Source organism: Camelus bactrianus, chromosome 7, assembly GCF_048773025.1.
Source record: "Camelus bactrianus isolate YW-2024 breed Bactrian camel chromosome 7, ASM4877302v1, whole genome shotgun sequence".
NCBI classification, from domain to species: Eukaryota; Metazoa; Chordata; class Mammalia; order Artiodactyla; family Camelidae; genus Camelus; species Camelus bactrianus.
Window position 1 is genome coordinate 50,165,418 of NC_133545.1, and position 19,003 is coordinate 50,184,420.

At 35.6% G+C, this 19,003-nt stretch overlaps 1 protein-coding gene across 1 annotated transcript in view; it reads left to right on the forward strand.

Annotated features, from left to right (window-relative positions):
* The window catches only part of LOC105078591 (ribose-phosphate pyrophosphokinase 1), a 47,674-nt gene extending 29,159 nt beyond the window's left edge, over positions 1 to 18,515 (forward strand). The window contains 2 exon segments of the mRNA XM_074367384.1: positions 14,479 to 14,580; positions 17,567 to 18,515. Of these exon segments, the coding sequence (XP_074223485.1) occupies positions 17,667 to 18,500 (834 nt within the window). The 5' untranslated portion in view covers positions 14,479 to 14,580; positions 17,567 to 17,666 and the 3' untranslated portion in view covers positions 18,501 to 18,515.
* Positions 18,516 to 19,003: the final 488 nt, after the last annotated feature.

Here is a 19,003-nt window from a genome sequence, read left to right on the forward strand (position 1 = left end):
GAAAAAGAAATAAAAGAAATCCAAATTGGAAAAGAAGTAAAACTGTCACTGTTTGCAGATGACATCATTCTATACATAGAAAATCCTAAAGACACTACCACAAAACTACTAGAGCTCATCAATGAGTTCAGTAAAGTTGCAGTATACAAAATCAATATACAGAAATCAGCTGCATTTCTATATACTAACAGTGAAGTATCTGAAAAAGAAATTAAGGAAACAATCCCATTTACCATCACATCAAAAAGAATAAAGTACCTAGGAATAAACCTATTTAAGTAGGCAAAGAACCTGTCATCTAAAGACTATAAGACTCTGATGAAAGAAACTGAAAATCACATGAATGGATGGAAAGATATACTGTGTTCCTGGATTGGAAGAATCAATATTGTTAATCAGTGTTTTGTATATATAACTGAATCACTTTGCTGTACATCTGAAACTGACATTGTAATTCAACTACACTTCAAAAAAAAAAAAAGAATTAAAAAAAAAAAAAGAATAGTTGGTGTAATCATGAGTTTGTGAACATTCCCAATCATATTTCCATCTCCATAAACCCACCAAGGTAAAATGGAGACATGCCTTATCCTTTAAATAATGGATGGGTTGAATTTAGCCATGCTATCTTTACCAAGAACAGATGTTAGCTGGGGGATAGTATAGTCTAAGTCTCAGTCTAAAGACTGTGAATAGAAATGTTTTCTCAATTAGCAAGATGCCTCCCCCTTCCCATATTGTGAAATGTCACATTTGGTTTCTTCCATCTGAGAGACCCTATGGAGAAATAATCTCTTCTAAAGAGTTACAAAGCACTTTAAATGCTGTTACCATGTCTCTCTAAGAATGAGCCCAGATTCTAGAAATTTCTTTAGGCTTAGTAGTTGGGAAGTATGAGGAACCAGGAATGCCAATAATTTTTTTAAGCATCCTATTCTCCCCATTCAGCTTTCCAGCTGTGCTGCCCTCCTGCATTGCCAACTAAAGGAACTAACTGCCCACCACTCGCTTGGTGGCTCTCAGTTGTGTGTCTTCTCACTTAGGAGATGTTTCCCTAGGGCTCTGCCACAAATCCTGAGGAAAGCAGGAGAGAAGGGGAGAGAAGATCTAAGCTGAAGGATTAGCTGTATGTTACACTTTGTGATTCATTCAAAGTTGCCTTTCCTCTGTGACCCTTATCCACTGTCTCTAAGCCACATCTAGGAGCCTCAGCTCCTCTGCCATCATTCATTCTCCATCAAGCATGCTGTCAGGGAAGTTTAGCATAGCTTTTATTACCAGCCTGGGGAGGCCGGCCATCAGCTCCAATGATTCTGGTTACTGGCTTTCCCATGAAGGACTGGATGTGTTTGATTTCTCCATAGCCCAGCTTAGGCCTCTCTGAGTCACCCACCACTAAAAAAATGTGTCTCCAGCACTCACCACCTGCCAGACCCTGAGCTTTAGCTCAAGTTGGAATAAAAAGATGGAAAAAGCATGTCTCTATACTAAAATACATCAGAGGCTAAGGAGAAATTAAAGGCAGACACGGAAAAAAAATCCATCTTCAGACTGGACTGTAGAGAGTCTGGGAAGGGGGTGGGTGGGGGAGGTGTATGGGAGGTAAACTGGGGCTAGATTGTAGAGGTCCTTTAATTCTGAGTGAAAATGATGAAATGCGACAAATCTTATTTCTTAAGCAGTGGTATTTCTGTGATTTATGTCAACAGTTTATTTTTGAATCTTAAAAAAAGTTATTTTGGTCACTTTAAATATACCACAAGCACATTTTTAAACTCTTAGATTTTGTTAACACCTGCAGCTTTGTCATTGTACAAAATAAGTCACATTAAATGCTAAGTGGAAAAGCTTAAATTAAGTCTTTCAAGAATAGCCTCATCTGGAAACCAGTGCTTATGGTGAGGTTTTGGAGCACTGCTGCTCTAATACCATGCTAATCATTCTTAAATTTGAGTCTGTGATAGAACATTAAGGAGATGTGAAGAAAGGAAGCAAATTTACTTGTTGGTCATTCATCAAAATAATTAGTGAGTATCTATTAACACATGATGTTATACTAGGTGCTTTTTAGGAGGCAGTTAAAAACATGGTTCTCCCCTTTTCATATTTATAACCCTAAAATAAATTTAATTCTAAAAAGATTGAATTCCTTAAATCAAAATTCAAATTGATTTTTAACCTATCATCATAAATCTGGTACATGATCTTCACTTTTTCAAGAATCCCCCAGTAATGCCATATACATTTTTGTTATTCAGTGCCTACTCTATTATTTATTGAGTGATCACCAATTATGTTCTTGACCTTTACATATATTTAATTTAATCTTCACATCTTATGAGATAGATAGACTTTACTATCCTCATTTCAAAACAAGTAACCTGGATCTCAGCAAGATTAAGTAACAAGGCTTAGTTACACAGCTTATAAGGACCCAACCCGTTTTGCCTGATTGCAAAACCTGTGCTTTTTCTCCATCACAGGTTACGTGAGAATTAAGTTAAGAAAATACAAAGTATAGAGTTACAGTGAGGATATAAACCAGGCATGGAGGGGTCATAAATGTTAGCATGTCTGGTTCTGCCTAATGTAGTCAGCAAAGAAATCTCACGAAGAGGCAGAGACCTAGGTCCAGATTTAAAGGATAAGTACCTTACTAGCTAGGGGGATCAGCATGTTCAAGGACAAATGAGTGAAAAAGCATTCTGGTTTCAGAGACCTTCCCTTGATAGGTAATTTGATAATGTTAGAATACAAGAGCAAGCATGGAGGAATGATACGAAGTGAATTAGGCAAGGAAGAAATCACAAAAAGCTTCCTAGAGTTTTGCTTGATGGAAAAGGTCTTGTTTCATTTAAGGGAATTAGATGATTACAACTGAGGTTCCTTTGTTCAAGTTGCCAGTGAAAAATATGGCACTTAGCAAAGATGATCTGTTCATTCATCAACCATATGTTGAGCTTGTAATACATGAGAAAATGTACTAGGCACTGGGGGTATAAAGATGGTAAGGTACTTTCCTACTTTGGCTACTATACTGTAATTGATATTGAGGTTGACTCCCCATCATCCATCCCAGCACTCCTCCTTGGTGTAATAGCAATGTAACTTTGTAGATTGGCTCCAGTCACTAGGCTGTAATGATTTTCCAAGTCAAAGGTAGTAATTCCATTGCCCTTTAAAGTGATCGGTTTAAGAAACCAGATTTAAGCCAATCCAAATTTTTAAATGTTCTTGAGATTATTCTTGTCCATAGGTGAATTCGTAATCCAATTTTTAAAAGACTGATAGATATTCCACTTTATTCTATAAAGGATTTGAGGTAACCTGTGGATATGCATGCAAAATAGCAAGATAAAGATTAAATTGATACATAATTGAGAATAGGGGAATAAAAGAATAGTGAACAGCTACTAGAAGAAACAGCTTTGATCCTTAACGTTCCTAGGAGAAAAAGCAAAAAAGAAAACATTAATAGTTATAACCATCTATAATTCCATGAAAAAAATAGCAACAGCAATAATAATAACTAATACTTGTTAAGTACTTAGGTTCCAAGCTCTGTTATATTAAAGTAATATATTCATTTAATCTACAGAACAGCTCTATAAGGTGGGTAAAATTTTTATCACCACCTTTGAAATGAGAGAAAGTGAGAACCATAAAGGTTAAATACGTTATCAAAATCTTAAATCTGATAAGTGACAGAGCTAAGAAAAAGGATAAAAACAAATGAGTAACTCGGGGGAAGCACAGTATTTTTGATACATTGTCTGAGAGAAATCTCTCTCATGGAGTCCTTATAAAGCATTGTAATAGTTAACTTGGTTGTGAAATAACACAGAGAATTCCATGGCAGATAAATAAGATTCTGTAAAAGTGTAGGGAAAAGTCTTTGAAGATTAAGATTTAGAAGTAAAATCTGGATGCTCTGAAAGATCTTTGTATTTCCGCTCAGTGGTTATGATCCTTTTCTCTGCCAGATGAGTAGAGTTTCAAGTTTCAAAAATACAGGCTTAAGCTGATTGTGAAATGAATCTTTCATTGGGGACTGGAAAATCTACTCGCCTAGCAACTATCTTTCAAAATGTATGTATATACATATATATATATATATAATTCTAATTTGCTATTTGAAGTTTCCAGTAGAGTTACTATTTTGAGCAATAGTAATTTCTGTAGTCTTTCTTACAATAAAGCAAAAGGGAACACCTTAAAAGCCTCAAATATTTTCACAATACAATCATCTTACATGTATTTCCTTTATCATTAATGTTTCGGATTGTTTTCCACTTGGACAATGATTCTGATGTTAAAATCATGAATAAATCTCTGGTGATCTATTAGCAGGTGTGTGGCCCAGACAGACATGGCCTGTTTGGGTAGTATCCCCCCTGCAGGATTCTCCTCACACCTCAGTCACTCAGTTCCCCCCAGGCTTGCCTTTTCTCCTTTTCATGAAAAGCCATTATCAAGAAAGGATCTGAACAACTTGCTCCCAGTAAGGTTAAGCACAGGTGAGGCTTCATACTGTCTACTTACGTTTTAACCAAGCAAAAACTTGAAGAATCCAGTCACTGTAGGTGCTGTCTGAAGCTGGCCAGGTCTAGCCTTTTGAAGAAGTCTTACAAGTTGAGAGAGGGCAATAAGGAAACTCCCTTATTTTTGCTAAGGAACTTCAAACTTACTAAAGAGATAAAGTCAAATTTGCTTTTCAAGACTAGTGCAACTCAATGCCTTATCTGCAGATCAGTACAGCTCTATGCACTCTTTGCTTTCGATTTCTGACAACTATAGGCATTGAGAATAAAATGTGAGAGAACTGATATTAGAGCAGCTTGACAGAAAAATTTTATGTCTGTGGCAACAAATAATTTTAAAAATTGGATTTGTATTTTTATTTCTTAAAAAAATCCTTTTGCTAGTAATTCAGATTTTTATTGTACTTTACAAAAGGAGTGGTCTGCAATAGATCAGATGCTAAAAAAAGAACCATCCCTTCATCACAGTTAATTTGAGAATCACTATACTATTACATAAATAACTTTGTATTAAATGGCATATTCTGTTATATTTTGTTCTAATACAAACAAATGGTACTTGGTGTCAGAAGCTTAAAAATATTTTATGGGAGAAGTCTTCTATCCTTTAATTCAATTTTATGTGTATAAATTAGGGAAAGATTTCCACTATTTATGTAATCAAATGTATATCCAGAAATCAATATTTGAGAAACACTATAAAACACTAAATGATAGAAGATAAAGCAATTTTCCAGGAGCTACTGGAGAGTAACCACTAAAGAGATCTCTAGGTATAGGGGCTGTTACATTTTGGCAAATGGCTGATAATGGAGGAGAGATTAATAGATTCATAAAAACGTTAGAAATCATAGAATCCTATTTCTTATTTTTGACAGATGAGCTCAGAATAAGGAAGAGATTGTTGGAATTAAAAAGTTGAACTGGTGGGTGAGAACTGCAGTTCCCATTATATACACAGTTTATGTATATAAATATAACCTTGTGGCTATTTTATGCTATCCAGAATCACATAATATCAGAGCAAGAAGAAGCCATCACTCTCACGTAACACAGCTTCAAAATCTACACATAAGACAACCAAAGTCTTAAGATGTTAAATTAACATGCCTGATATTGCCAAGTACTTAACGAAGGAAGACAGGGAAGAATAGAATCCAAGTATTCTGACTCTCATTTCAGGAATTTTATGTGGCACCATGTTGGGAGAGACTTTTAAGTGAGCTACCATGTTGATTTCTTAGGAAAAGTCTTCTACTTGGTACTTAAAGTAATATATTTCACAAGAAAGAAGCTTTGCTTTTCTTATGTAAATCAATGAGAAAATAAGATTTACTCAACAAATTAAATGATTAACCATAATGAAAAATTTTGCCAAGTAGAGATAAGGTCTCTGGGTGAATAATACAATTTATGAAAATTAGAGCATTTCAGGGTTAGAATAAACCTTAACTAATCTATGTACACTCACCGGAACGATCAAGCGTACCCACAAGAAGAACAGCAATGAATCCAAACCCCAAATTTCTATGTTTTGGGACTTTGTAAACTGCGTTGACTTATAAAAAACAGACATTATTTCCTTAGTGCTTCTATAATCCAAGCATTAAGCTACTGTTTATTTAAAAGCCTCATAACAAAATTGTGAAGAAAGTATTATTATTAATCCTATTTTACTGATAGCATCATTGAAGAGAAGTCAAAGTTGTACATGTTAACATTGCTTGTATGAGATTGGATTTCAATATGCTTAAATATCCTTCATTCGTATCTATCATACCATATTGTTGTCTAGCAAGTCAGTCAAGGTGGACATCACAGGCAGCCATAAGGGCACTGGAGTCAGGCTGCCTGGGGTCAAATTCAGTCTTTACTACATACTAACTGTGTGACTCTGGGTAAGTTACTTAACCTCCCTGTGCTTACCATTTTCTTTCCTATAATATGGCAGTGGGGCTATGGTGAAGAATTCTAAGTATTTGGCTTGTACTAAGTACTCAGTAAATGCTAGATACTATTACCAAGGGTCAAGGAATCAACTCAAGCAGAAGCAGTCCTCTTGGTTGTCCTGGGCACAGCAAAATCAGTTTATTAACTCTACCCTCCCTAATCTCCTTGTCTGTAGGCTCTCCATCTGGTGGGAGGAAGACAATCCAGCTTCTCTAGTGTTTCTCATAGAAGTCATATATTTCTCCTGTTAAGGTAAACATCTCCCCGTGCCAGAACTTCCTTGGAGGTATCAGCCTCTCCTTCTCCCAGGGGTTTTCAGTATAACTTTATAAATGAGTAAGGGAAATATTTGAAGATGGTAACAAGACTGTAAAATTGTAAACCAAATCAAAGTCACTGTAAGAAACTCTGAATACCATACTTCTAATTAAGAAACGTGTTGTTTAAAGCAGTGGTTCTCAAAAGTGGATGAACATTAACCCAGAAAGCTCTGAGGGTTTGGGTTAAAGTTGGGATGACCTGGAACAAATTACATCAGGATCTCTGGGGTTGGAACTGAGGCATCAAGTTTTGGGTGTTTTTTAAATCTCCCTAGAAGATTCTAATGTGCAGCCAAGGTTGAGAATCTCTGATTTAATACTACCAAGTTAAAAAAAAATGTCCAAAGTTTGAGTCTGGAAATCTATATTTTCAGAAAACAACCCAGGTAATACTGATGATTGGCGATATTGGGAGTCACTGGTTTAGAACATGTAATACCTCAATAAAATAGCTTAGGGCCTATATTTACAGTTTTGAAGTATAAGGAAACATTGCCAATAGAGCTTTCAGACAAAAAAATAGTTGGAAATAGTTTGGATTCCAGATCATGAACCTGGGAATAATTTCTTAAGATCTCACTATTTACTCACTTCTAAACAATATACAGGAATTGGAGGTTTAAGGTGAAGTTTAAATGTGTGTTTTTGCTACCATTATACTTAAACCATAACCCTTAACACTGAACCAATGTAATTTGTTTTTTACCTACCAGGAATTATTTCCATAGGCAAATTGTATGAAACTCAGCCTTTATAATACAGAAGCGACAGCACAAAGAATCACAGCTATGTAGCAACCAAGCAAAAACAGTGTTGATTTATGAAACTTCACAGACTTAGAAATAGAAACAAAGCACTAAATATTCATGAAACCTCATACAGTGCTTGCACATAAGCTACATCTCAGTGATTTGTAACTTAGTTTTAGGCAAAAAATAATAACCTGAGCACATCCAAACATATGGAGCCTCTCAAGTGTTAGGTTTCACTAATTTTTGGTCTTATTTTGAATCATAAATAAATTATGAACATGCTGTAAATGGTTGGCCATAATGTAAACCTCCCAAAGAAAAGTAAACAAAGATTTCATCAGCAAAGCAAGAGAGTAACTATGAAAAGAAGGATTAATGAAAATCTTCTTGGATTTTAATGTTTTAGAAAGTGGTAAAAGCTCTTTAAAGACACAGACACAATTGAAAGAAGCAAGTAAAATTCTGTCATTCAACAAAGCGACATCATAAACCCACCATGCAAAGAGTTAAAGAAAACAATCTGTGCCATGTACTGTTCAGATTAATCATAAATTCAAGATATAATCTGATAGCTAATACAATAATCGAGGGAATCTTAAATTTCAATGAGTTACCTTGCCAGTTTTGGTTCCAGTTTCATAATATAATTATCCCAATTTTATTTAACAATACAAATGACAGATGCAGACTTCAAACACAAATGCTATGCCTATAATCCACATTGAAAGTGGAAAGATTAAAAACATACCACTGATAAAATCAAATAATTCAACCCAAAGTCTGTTTTTTCATTTCAGACACAATTCTATTTAAAAGAAATATAATTCGATTAATTGCTAAAAATTCATTCTTATACTTTTTGCATCCATTTTTTTTTTCCTTCAATATGTGATAAACCATGATCAGCCGAAGTAGCTCTGAAACACAGGGCAGTTCTGTAACAACTGTTAAAAAAAAAACTTGCTTGAATGGAAAAAAAATTACAATCAAGGTATACCCTTTTGTATGTGTTTGTGAAGGAAGGGTGTTTGTTTTTAAATGACCTTAGTTCACCTGTGAAACAAATAAGTGCTCAGAGATAATGTATCACCTCCACTGAAATGCTTTCGTTTTTAAAAAAGCAAATGTGATATTGGAGTGCCTAAATAGTTAAGCATTAGGAATGTGAGGTGATACATCCAGAATAATACTACACTGGTCAGACCCACGTGAGCACAAATTGTTTAGGTTCAGAGATTTAAGAGATGTGGAGAGCAGTAAAAATGATCAAAGGACTTAAAAATAGAACCTGTAATGAAAGCCTTGACAAAATGAGATTTTTCAGCAAAGGAATTTTGTGATAATGGTTCTCAGGTATGTGAAGAGGATGGTATCACCTGCTCTCCATCTTTACTGAGGAATGAATAAGCAAGAATAAGATTAACCTTCAGAGGAGTAGACTTAAGTGAGATAGAAGAGAATGTCTCAAATGAGTTATATTTTTGAAAGGAGCTCATCATCAAAAGGATCTGCAGAATTTCCTTCCCTGGAGATATGTATAAGTAAGATACATATTCTTGTTCAAAATATCTCAGTGATGTCTTGCTGGGAAGAAGAGTCTTCTATCATGGAATCTCAGGACAGGAAGGTCATGTTTCCCAATCACCATTTATGATCTCAAATTTACTAAGAATGGAGACTTACTATAAGAATTAAACATTGAAATAGTCAAAAGATTTTATGACCTGTAGTTAAATTATGCTTAATCCCTGTTAGATAAACTAAGGAAAATGGGAAACTATCTTCATTTAGCTAACTAGTAATTTTCTACATGGCTTTATGACTAAACTTTTTTTTTAAGGGACCTTACTCTACCCTTGCATGTGGAGAAAATCTGCTAATTAATGATGCATTAAGATGTCAGTGCCTTCCCAACTCTCACCTGACATAGTAATACTTGGGTGAAGACTCAGTCTAGTTAAAGAAGTCAGATAGAACCATGCTGTCTCTGGAATAGGCATACTTTCAGCATGTGACCCTGTCATTACAGTTCACCCTCGATCCAGGGGAGAGATATGGATACAGCAATAATTTGCTGGTTTTATTACACTGCTGTTGTCCCTCCAGGAGGAAGATAAATGGTAGTAAAAGAAGAATCTGGAGCAGGTCTCCATATAGACCAACTCTGCTTTCACTTTTCAAAATTTGCAATGCCTCTCTGTATTCTGCACACATAAATAGCTAACATTTATAAAGTACATATTGTGATATACATATAACATATAAAGTATTGTTACTGATGGCTCATATTTGTTCTGCTTATTCAATCTTCACAATTCTAAGAGGCTGGTGCTGTTATTGTCGTCCCTTTTACAGATGAGGAAACTTTGTCCAAAGTCACTCAGATAGTCACTCAAATCCTAGCAGTCTGGCACCAGAGTCTATGTGCAAATTCGTAACTGTCCCTCTGCAATTGGATTAAACATAGAAAAAATAAAAAATCAACTATTTTCACTCTACTTCGTATACTTGGAAACACCATTAATCACTATTTTTCTAGACATCAAACACAGAGCAGAACTCTCCAAAGTTAGTGAAAATAAAATATTGCTTTAAGTATATATAATTTTCAAGAAATAAAATAGCTCATTGTCAGAAATTCATTTATCCACTGGTGAAACATCTTTTTTATGTCTACAAAAGGAGGAAAACAGATTGACACTAATAAGCTGTTTCTTGCTTTTCACTGTAGTTTATTTGAAATGAGAGCTCATGAATTGAATTGATAAGAAGCAAATTAACATATAAGGATATGAAGCAGAATGTATTTACACAAAAAATGACTGTTGGTGAAGTAAACTGCTAAAGTCAACAACAATCACAAGTAATATTTTTAAAGACAAATTACTAGAAAGTAGTGTATAGAATATACATTCATTATATATATTTAGTCTCTGTTATCACTGACCTGAAGTTTATCATAAATATAAGAATAACTTTGATTTCAAAGGTCCTAGCAGACATAGGAAAATCATGTTGGAACTGTAAATGATAGTTATTATCATGGCACAAGCATACTCTAGCTACTTCAAAAAATGTGTCCCATTTCAAGGTGTCCCACAGTGAGCTATTTCTGACAATTTCTCAGACTACAGTTTCTGTTACCTATAAGTAGCCCGCAGACTCGTCCATTCCAGTCTCTTTATCAGCCACCATGATGCAGCCTCTGTTACCACTAACCTTCCTGAGATGACTGTCCCTGGGGAGCCAGGGACAGGTGTTCTCTGCCTGTGGCAATTGCTGCTTGCTTCCTCCACCATTCTGCCCTCAGAGAGGGAATATGAGCACAGGCTCACCAGAAATTCTTCATACAAGAGCTAAAACTAGCTATAATTATCTTAGGTTTCAGTTTTGTAGACTTCGTGGGTCAAGGGTGATGGAAGTTAAGGCCCAGGGCCTGCCCAAGGCGAGAAGTCTCATAGGAGACTTTCTACTCATTAAATTGGGACCCCAAAGCTCTCCATCTTCAGAATAACGGTGAACCAGAAGTAACCTGCCTCCATAGTCTGTAGGAGGGAGGGATGGCTCACTGGTGAGCATAGCAGACAGCAGAGAAAAATCACATGAGAAATGATTGGGAGTTGTGGATCCCTGAGAAGTTGTGAGCTTAGGATATCCTCATGTAGTTTTGTAGTCTGGGGTTATATCACCTTGACAGTTCAGAGAAACTTAAGGTGGTCCCCAGACTAACAGCAACTCCATACAGGAGTCAGAAGCAAATTCTCTCTGGAAGAAGAAACTTTCATTCTAAATTTCAAAGAATTTCCTCAAATAAAATTTTATATGCCATAATGGTACATAGTTGAACATAAAAAAGCGCAGAAGAAAAAAGCCAGCATGAGCAAGAAAAATAGACAGCAGATAGAGATTCCAAAAACTTCAGACATTGGAGTTACCAGATGCGTCTTATGAAACAGCTATTATTTTATGTTTTAAAAAATAGTTTGAAATAAGAACAAGTTTGAAGATATTGAGTTCAGAGAACAATTAACTCTAAAAACTTCCCCAGTAGAACTTTAAAAGGACTAAACAAAAAGTCTTCAAATGAAAAATGTAATAACTAAAATTAAAAACTCAATAGTTATACACACACCTATTAGAATGACCAAAATTCAGAATAATGACAATACCAAATGCTAATGAGAATGTGGAGCTACAGGAATTTTATATATTGCTGGTGGGAATACAAGATCGTCCAGACACTTTTTGAAGACAGTTTGGCGATTTTCTTTAAAAAAACTAAATACACTCTTACTATACGATCCAAAAATAACAATCCTTGATATTTACCCAAAGGAGTTGAAAATTTATGTCCATACAAAAACCTCCACACAGATGTTTATAGTAGTCTTATTCATAATTGCCAAAGCTTGGAAGCAACCAAGATGTCCTTCAGTAAGTGAATGGATACGTAACTATGACATATTCAGACAATGGAATACCATTGTGCCAGAAATAAGTGAGCTATCAAGTCATGAAAAAAACCTTTAATACATATTACTAAGTGAAAGAAGTCAATCTGAAAAAGCTATACATACTGCATAATGGCAATGGTGTGACATTCTGGAAAGGGCAAACGATGGAAACAACTAAAAAGATCAGTGGTTGCTAGGGGTGAGAAGAGGAGGGGAGATAAGTAGGCAGAACACAGAGATTTTTAGGGGAGTGAAAATACCTTGTATGATACTATAATGATGGATACATATCATTATACGTTTGTCTAAACCTATGGGATGTACAACAGTAAAATGAACCCTAAGGTAATCTATGGACTTTGGGTGATTATGATGTGTCGATGTGGGTTCATCACTGGTTAAAAAAATGTATCATTTTGGTGAGTGATGCTGATAATAAGGGAGGCTATATGTGTGTGGGGGCAGGGGTACATTGGAAATCTCTATAACTCTGTCAAAATTTTCCCTCATATTGTGAGCCCTGGGAAAGATCAAAATTTGAAGTTCGGTTCCTAATGAGTGTGCATTGCTTTCACACACAGTAAAGTTGAAAAACTGTTAGTTGAACCATTGTAAGTTGGAGACACTGTACAATGGTTTCCTTCCAAAGGGCAACATCGTATCAAATTAAGCAAATATTTACTCTGTACAATACTTAGTATCATCATGGACAGTCAAATGGTTTTCAGAGTTTGACAAAAAGATCTTTCTCAGTGATAAATACTGTAAGAGATTCAAGAAGGGAGAACGGGATAATAAATAGGAGAGACTTTAAGTTTTATTCAATTCTTAGTGAGCTAATAGGTAGAAATTCATTTTTAGATGTTCAAACGTCTAACGGATTTTTTTAAATCCCCAAATAACGAGAATTCCCATCTTATCTGTATTTGTCAACATATTTTAAAATACACGTATTTTAAGTTGAAGTGTGTGCAAATACAGTTCTTAAAGAGTTATATGATATTTGAAAGCAATATTCATATGTAGAAAAGAAGAACATGAAAAAATCTAGGAGCAAAATAAAATATGCCACATTACAAGGGCTAATGAAATGAGTAAAGCAAAATAAGTCAACTATATCTTTTATTTTCCCAAATGGCTAAATAAATGTTGATGATATATATAAACCAGCAGTTCTCAAAAGTCCGGTCACCAGAACAGTAACATTAGCATTACCTGGTGTCGTAAGAAACATGAAATCTGGGACTCCCCTCCAGACCTGCTAATCAACAGCTCTGGGGATGGGGCTCAGGAATCTGCATCTAACACTCCCTACTGGGGGTCCTGATGCCCTTGAAGTTAGAGAACCACTGAACCATTTCAAACCACACTGTACTCAATTTTTATTTACATGAACGGACAACTGGTTTTCTTGTTTATTATGAAGATTAACTAAATGGTCACAATGGAACAGAAAAAATAAAATATGTCTAAAGTATGTTTGAATAGCATAAATGGAGCTTGCCTTTTATCAAAATATAATTAACATGAGTATCTTTTTACTAATTTCATGAAACCAGTATTCTCTATTAAAAAGGAAAGATCCATTATCAATAACAGCTTTTAAAAGTTTAAAATATTTCACATTAGGGAGATATTTTCTTATTTGCAGTTTACTAGTTATGGAATCTCTCCATATATTGTCTCATCTGTCATTATAATTATATATTATTCAGCACACCTAAACTCATTGTTATTCCAAGACTGTTATTTCATACTAAGATTTTTAAGTTCACTAGAATTTTTTTCCTTAAATCCAGAAGTATGTTTCAGAAATACCCTCATGAGTCTAGCATAATACTCAGAACTAAAGTCCCATTTCTAAGTCACAAAATATTCTATTTGTTTCACTCAGCTTTATTTACCTAATCATCATCTTCACATCTATCGTATAAAATGACAGATTTCCAACTAAAAGCTCAGTAAACACACACAGTACTCAACTTTAATTGCAAACAATCACAAAACAAACTTTAAAGCATTTCTACCCATGTAAAGCTCTGTGGGAAATTGTTTTCTCAAAGTATTGTGGATGATTATGAACAAAATAAATGAGTTAAGGTAATGTTACAATAATGATCTGGAACTGTGAGTCAAATGAGTAAGATTAAAGCACAAAGAGACTCTTCCTAATAAACAAGCAGATAACTGCTGGAAAGGAAAATATGTTCCTTTTTGAGATTAACTGCCAAATATTCTCAACCTACACAAAGCTGTCATAAAGGACATCTAAATCTGTCCTTTTTGTAACATGTGTTGTGACAAGATTTGACAGTTTATCAAAGAACTATAATTGCCACCTAAACATCTAGCATTTTGTCATCCGCAAGTGTGTTTAGTGAAAGCATTTATTTTCCTTAAAATACAACAACCATTTTTCTCCACTTTCTGAAAGAACTGACTGAGTTTCTTTTCTCCTTAGGTGATCAAGCTGCATCACGGCTCTCTTTGAATTATTTATGTTGGAACTGTGAAGGGTAAAAAAAAAAAAAAAAAATCAGTAAAGCAAGAAACTATTACCAAGGTAATATATATCTATATTCTGAATATTGACTCAAAAGACCTTCAGAACATAGCAATTCTCACAGATCCATAGACATGACGTTTTAAATATGCTTTCCTTGGGAAAGAGAAAGATAAGGCATTTTCTCTGTATCACAATTTCTGTTTCCAGAGTAATTTATTAAGAAATGATGTCTTAAATAGACAGAATGTGTTGTTCGATAGGCATCATTCCTACCTCAAGCTTTTATCAGAAACAGTGATAAGATAGATGTCTTCAACCTTCAGAGACTAGAATAAACAGGAGCTAATTCCCCTTGCAATAGATTCATGTAATGGAAATATCAGAGGAATGAAGATATTTCCATAACACTACTAATTGTTCATTTTTTTCTGGAAATAATTTTTAAAAGTAAGAGAATTTTTCAGTATCAGCTTTGAGGTTTTATTCTTTGATGTAGTTGTTTGATAAAAGAGTAAAACTTTTGTTCAAAAATTTCTGCACAACTTTTTGACTTTTTCTTCATTCTGATAAACCTCAAAGGAAAGGGCTGGAAGTGGTATAGTGAGAAAAGCCCTATTTGGAAATTCAGGGATCCCAGATTCTAGTTCACACCCAGCCTGCAATAAGCTGTTAGATCCCAGGCAACTTGCTTCATTTCTCTGGGCCTTCGCTCGCTGTCTGTGAACTGGAATGTTAGACTGGGTGGTTTCTAAGGCCATTTCCATCTTTAATATTTTATGATTCTAGACAAAGCCCTGAAACTGTGAGGTGTTGCAACAGCCAGAGCGTGGAGCAAAAATAGCAGCAACACAAAAATTTCTTTTTAACACCTCAAGGAAAATGTAACCGACTATCGGTTTTTAATGTTTATATTAGCGTTCAGTCCTATTTAGGTAGTAATAAGTCTATTTAAAAATCTGTTTTGTTTTTCTTTAAAAACTGAAAAATGTTTGACATATTGAGAACACCAAGCGAAAAATCATTTTAATCTGCAAGTACTTTTTAATGCTCCTAAATTAAGCCACAGAATTTTCTTTAGAACTCACAGTATATAGTCTGGCTGAGGATGAGAATTATAAAGTATAGGTGGGGCTGTTGATTTTATGAAGGAAAGAACATGAATGAAGCGTGGACTGAAATGAGCCCCCACAAGCCAAAGAGTTTCAACTGAGGAGAAAAGCAGTTGATGTCAGGGAGAGGTGTGATTGGATCAGCAGCAGCACATTTTGATTTAGCCTATTTGACTTAGCTGTTTAAATGGCTTTATAATAATAGTACATTCAATATATAAAAACACTCTTTTCTAGCAGTGTGTTTTACAGACTTAGCCAAGTCTTACCTATTTCTGTTGCCTCTCCCATTCCTTACCTTATTCCTGAGCTTATCCTATCCATGAACTCAACCCAGGGGGGAAGCTCAAAAGTGGGGTGAGAAAGTATATTCAACAAATTATTTAGTAATTTCAAAATATTTTAAAATGATTATTTAGTTTTAGAGTGAATCAAAATATCCCAGAACAAAATGTCAGACACACAATTAGCAGGATAAAACTTTATGATCTCTGTCTGATGCCTCCATTTTTTTATGACAGTCTGTTATTGAAATTCCTGTTATCTATGGTCCCTTCCATTCTTATCCCATTACTCCAACTCCCAATGCACTTTGGAAGCTGTGTGCTTAAAATTTGCTAACAATTATTTATTCATCATAGACATTTTTGTTGGTATTTTTAATTATAAAAGTAATGGAAGCTCAAATACTGCATTAACAGAGGTCAAAAAAATGTGATAGTCCTATATCCCAACTCCCACCAGCCTACTCCCCTGTGCAAAGATAATCATAATAATAAGGACTTCCATAATGATTTGATCTTTGACTATTACTTAATTTTAAATATATAAATACCATACTATGCATATTTTTATGAATGGGTTTTTTACATTTAAAAATATCTCAGAGATACTTTCATATGGCTACACACAAATCAGTTTTTTATATGGCTACCTGTGTTTATACAATACTTTATCTCATAATTTATCTACTGACAGACATTTGTTAGTTTCTAGGTTTTGCTTTTATAAGCAGTTCTAGAGAAGTTACTGCCATTCACCGTCTTATACCCTGTGAGTGGTGCGACACCTGACACACAGAACATCTCAGGAAATACTGACTGAATGGATTAATACAGCAAGAAATACTGTTATTGATGTATTTTGGGGGTGCTTGTGAATACTTTTATTAAGTAGATTCCTAGAGGTGGACACACGGAAAGGTTATGTGTGAAATTTCCCTTGCAAAATCTACACACACACATTTCATTAGAATAGAAGGGATTACCTATCATATAATTTTGGTCTACGTGGTGTGTGAAAATAATTGGCATCTTCTTGATTACTAGCATTTTTTCATGTTTTTTTCTGGGTTTTTTTTCCCTGTAAATTGATTATTTATACCATTTTCAAACTCTTTTTTGACTGTCTTTTTCTTACCCAGTTGGAAGAACTCTGTCTAAAACCCACTTCAGACACTTTCTCCAGTCCGTATGTTTCCTTTCAAACTTAGATGTCTTTTGCTTTGCAGAAATTTTATATTTATATTTATTTTTAATGTGTTTTATGTTGATTTTATTATATTTATATTTTCGCATATTTAAATTTAAGCATCCTTTGGAAATTAATACAGGCAATAATAGAAGAAAAGAAAAAAAAAGACCCATGAACTAAAGAAAGGTTTGATTCTTTAGTTTTAAAGTGTAAAGTGGGTGTCAGGGAGGAATTATTTTAAAGACCCAGGGACAATTTAGAGCAGCGCAGGGCGGGCCAGAACCCTAAAGGCCGAGTAACAGCCGGAAGCCGTCAGTTACAGTCTGCAGTCTCCAGCTCCCAACCAAGTGCCCAGAGGAGTCTCTGGTCTGATTTCCATTCCTGTCTCAGCGGTAGGGGTGATCACTGGCCATAGAGAGACTAGGGTCATTGCCCAAAATGCCAAATTTCAAAATCTTCAGCTGCAGCTCCCGCCAGGACTTATCTCAGAAAGTTGCCGACCGCCTGGACCTGGAGCCAAGCAAGGTGGTGACCAAGAAATTCAGCAGCCAGGAGACCTGCATGGAAATTGGAGAGAGTGTGCGAGGAGAGGATGTCTACATAGTGCAGAGTGGTTGCGGCGAAATCAACGACAACCTGATGGAGCTTTTGATCGTGATTAATGCCTGCAAGATTGCTTCAGCCAGCCGGGTTACCACGGTCATCCCGTACTTCCCATATGTCCGGCAGGATAAGAAGGATAAGAGCCGGGCCCCCATCTCCGCCAAGCTTGTTGCAAATATGCTGTCCATAGAGGGTGCGGATCACATCATCACCATGGACCTACATGTTTCTCAAATTCAGGGCTTTTTTGATATCCCAGTAGATAATTTGTATGCAGAGCCAGCTGTCCTGAAGTGAATAAAGGAGAGTATCTCTCAGTGGAGGAACTGCACAATTGTCTCCCCAGATGCTGGTGGAGCTAAGAGAGTGACCTCCATTGCAGACAGATTGAATGTGGACTTTGCCTTGATTCACAAAGAACGGAAGAAAGCCAATGAAGTGGACCAAATGGTACTAGTGGGAGATGTGAAGGGTCGTGTGACTGTCCTTGTGGATGACATGGCTGACACTTGTGGTACAATCTGTCATGCAGCTGACAAACTTCTCTCAGCTGGAGCCACCAGAGTTTGTGCAATTTTGACTCATGGAATCTTTTCTGGCCCAGCCATTACTCACATTAACAGTGCAGGCCTTGAAGCAGTAGTAGTCACCAATACCATACCTCAGGAGGATAAGATGAAGCATTGCTCCAAAATACAGGTGATCGACATCTCCATGATCCTTGCAGAAGACATCAGAAGAACTCACAATGGGGAATCTGTTTCCTACCTATTCAGCCATGTCCCATTATGATAGGATAACACTGGAGTTATTGTATTTTAAATAAAATAAATACAAATATACTCTGACCATTGTTTTTCCTCAATATTTAATGAAAAGTTCAGCAGAAGACCCACCTTGCTCCAGTGTGTCTTTCTACATCCCACATCATGTATCTTAGATGTTTATTTTAAACTGGGGAAAAACAGATTGAGAATAATTGCTGGGAATTCCTATCTGGGTTGTTTCATTCTGGCTTTTTTGGACAATTTTGTGAGCCTTGCAGTTTCAACTACAGTTGAGCTGCTGATTTCAGGCTTTGAACATGCTGTGTGGGAGTGTTTGAAGGTAATTGGGGAGACAGACTACTTTACATGTGAATGCTTCAGGGTTTACTTTGTTCAGAATAGCTAGCAATGCAGCCAACTCAATCCACCACCCCTACAACCCACTTCTATTCCCCATATCCTGGACCCCACTTCCCCATTTGTGACAGGTTTTCCAAGAGCTGTGCTAAATTCCATCCAGAGTCCTGG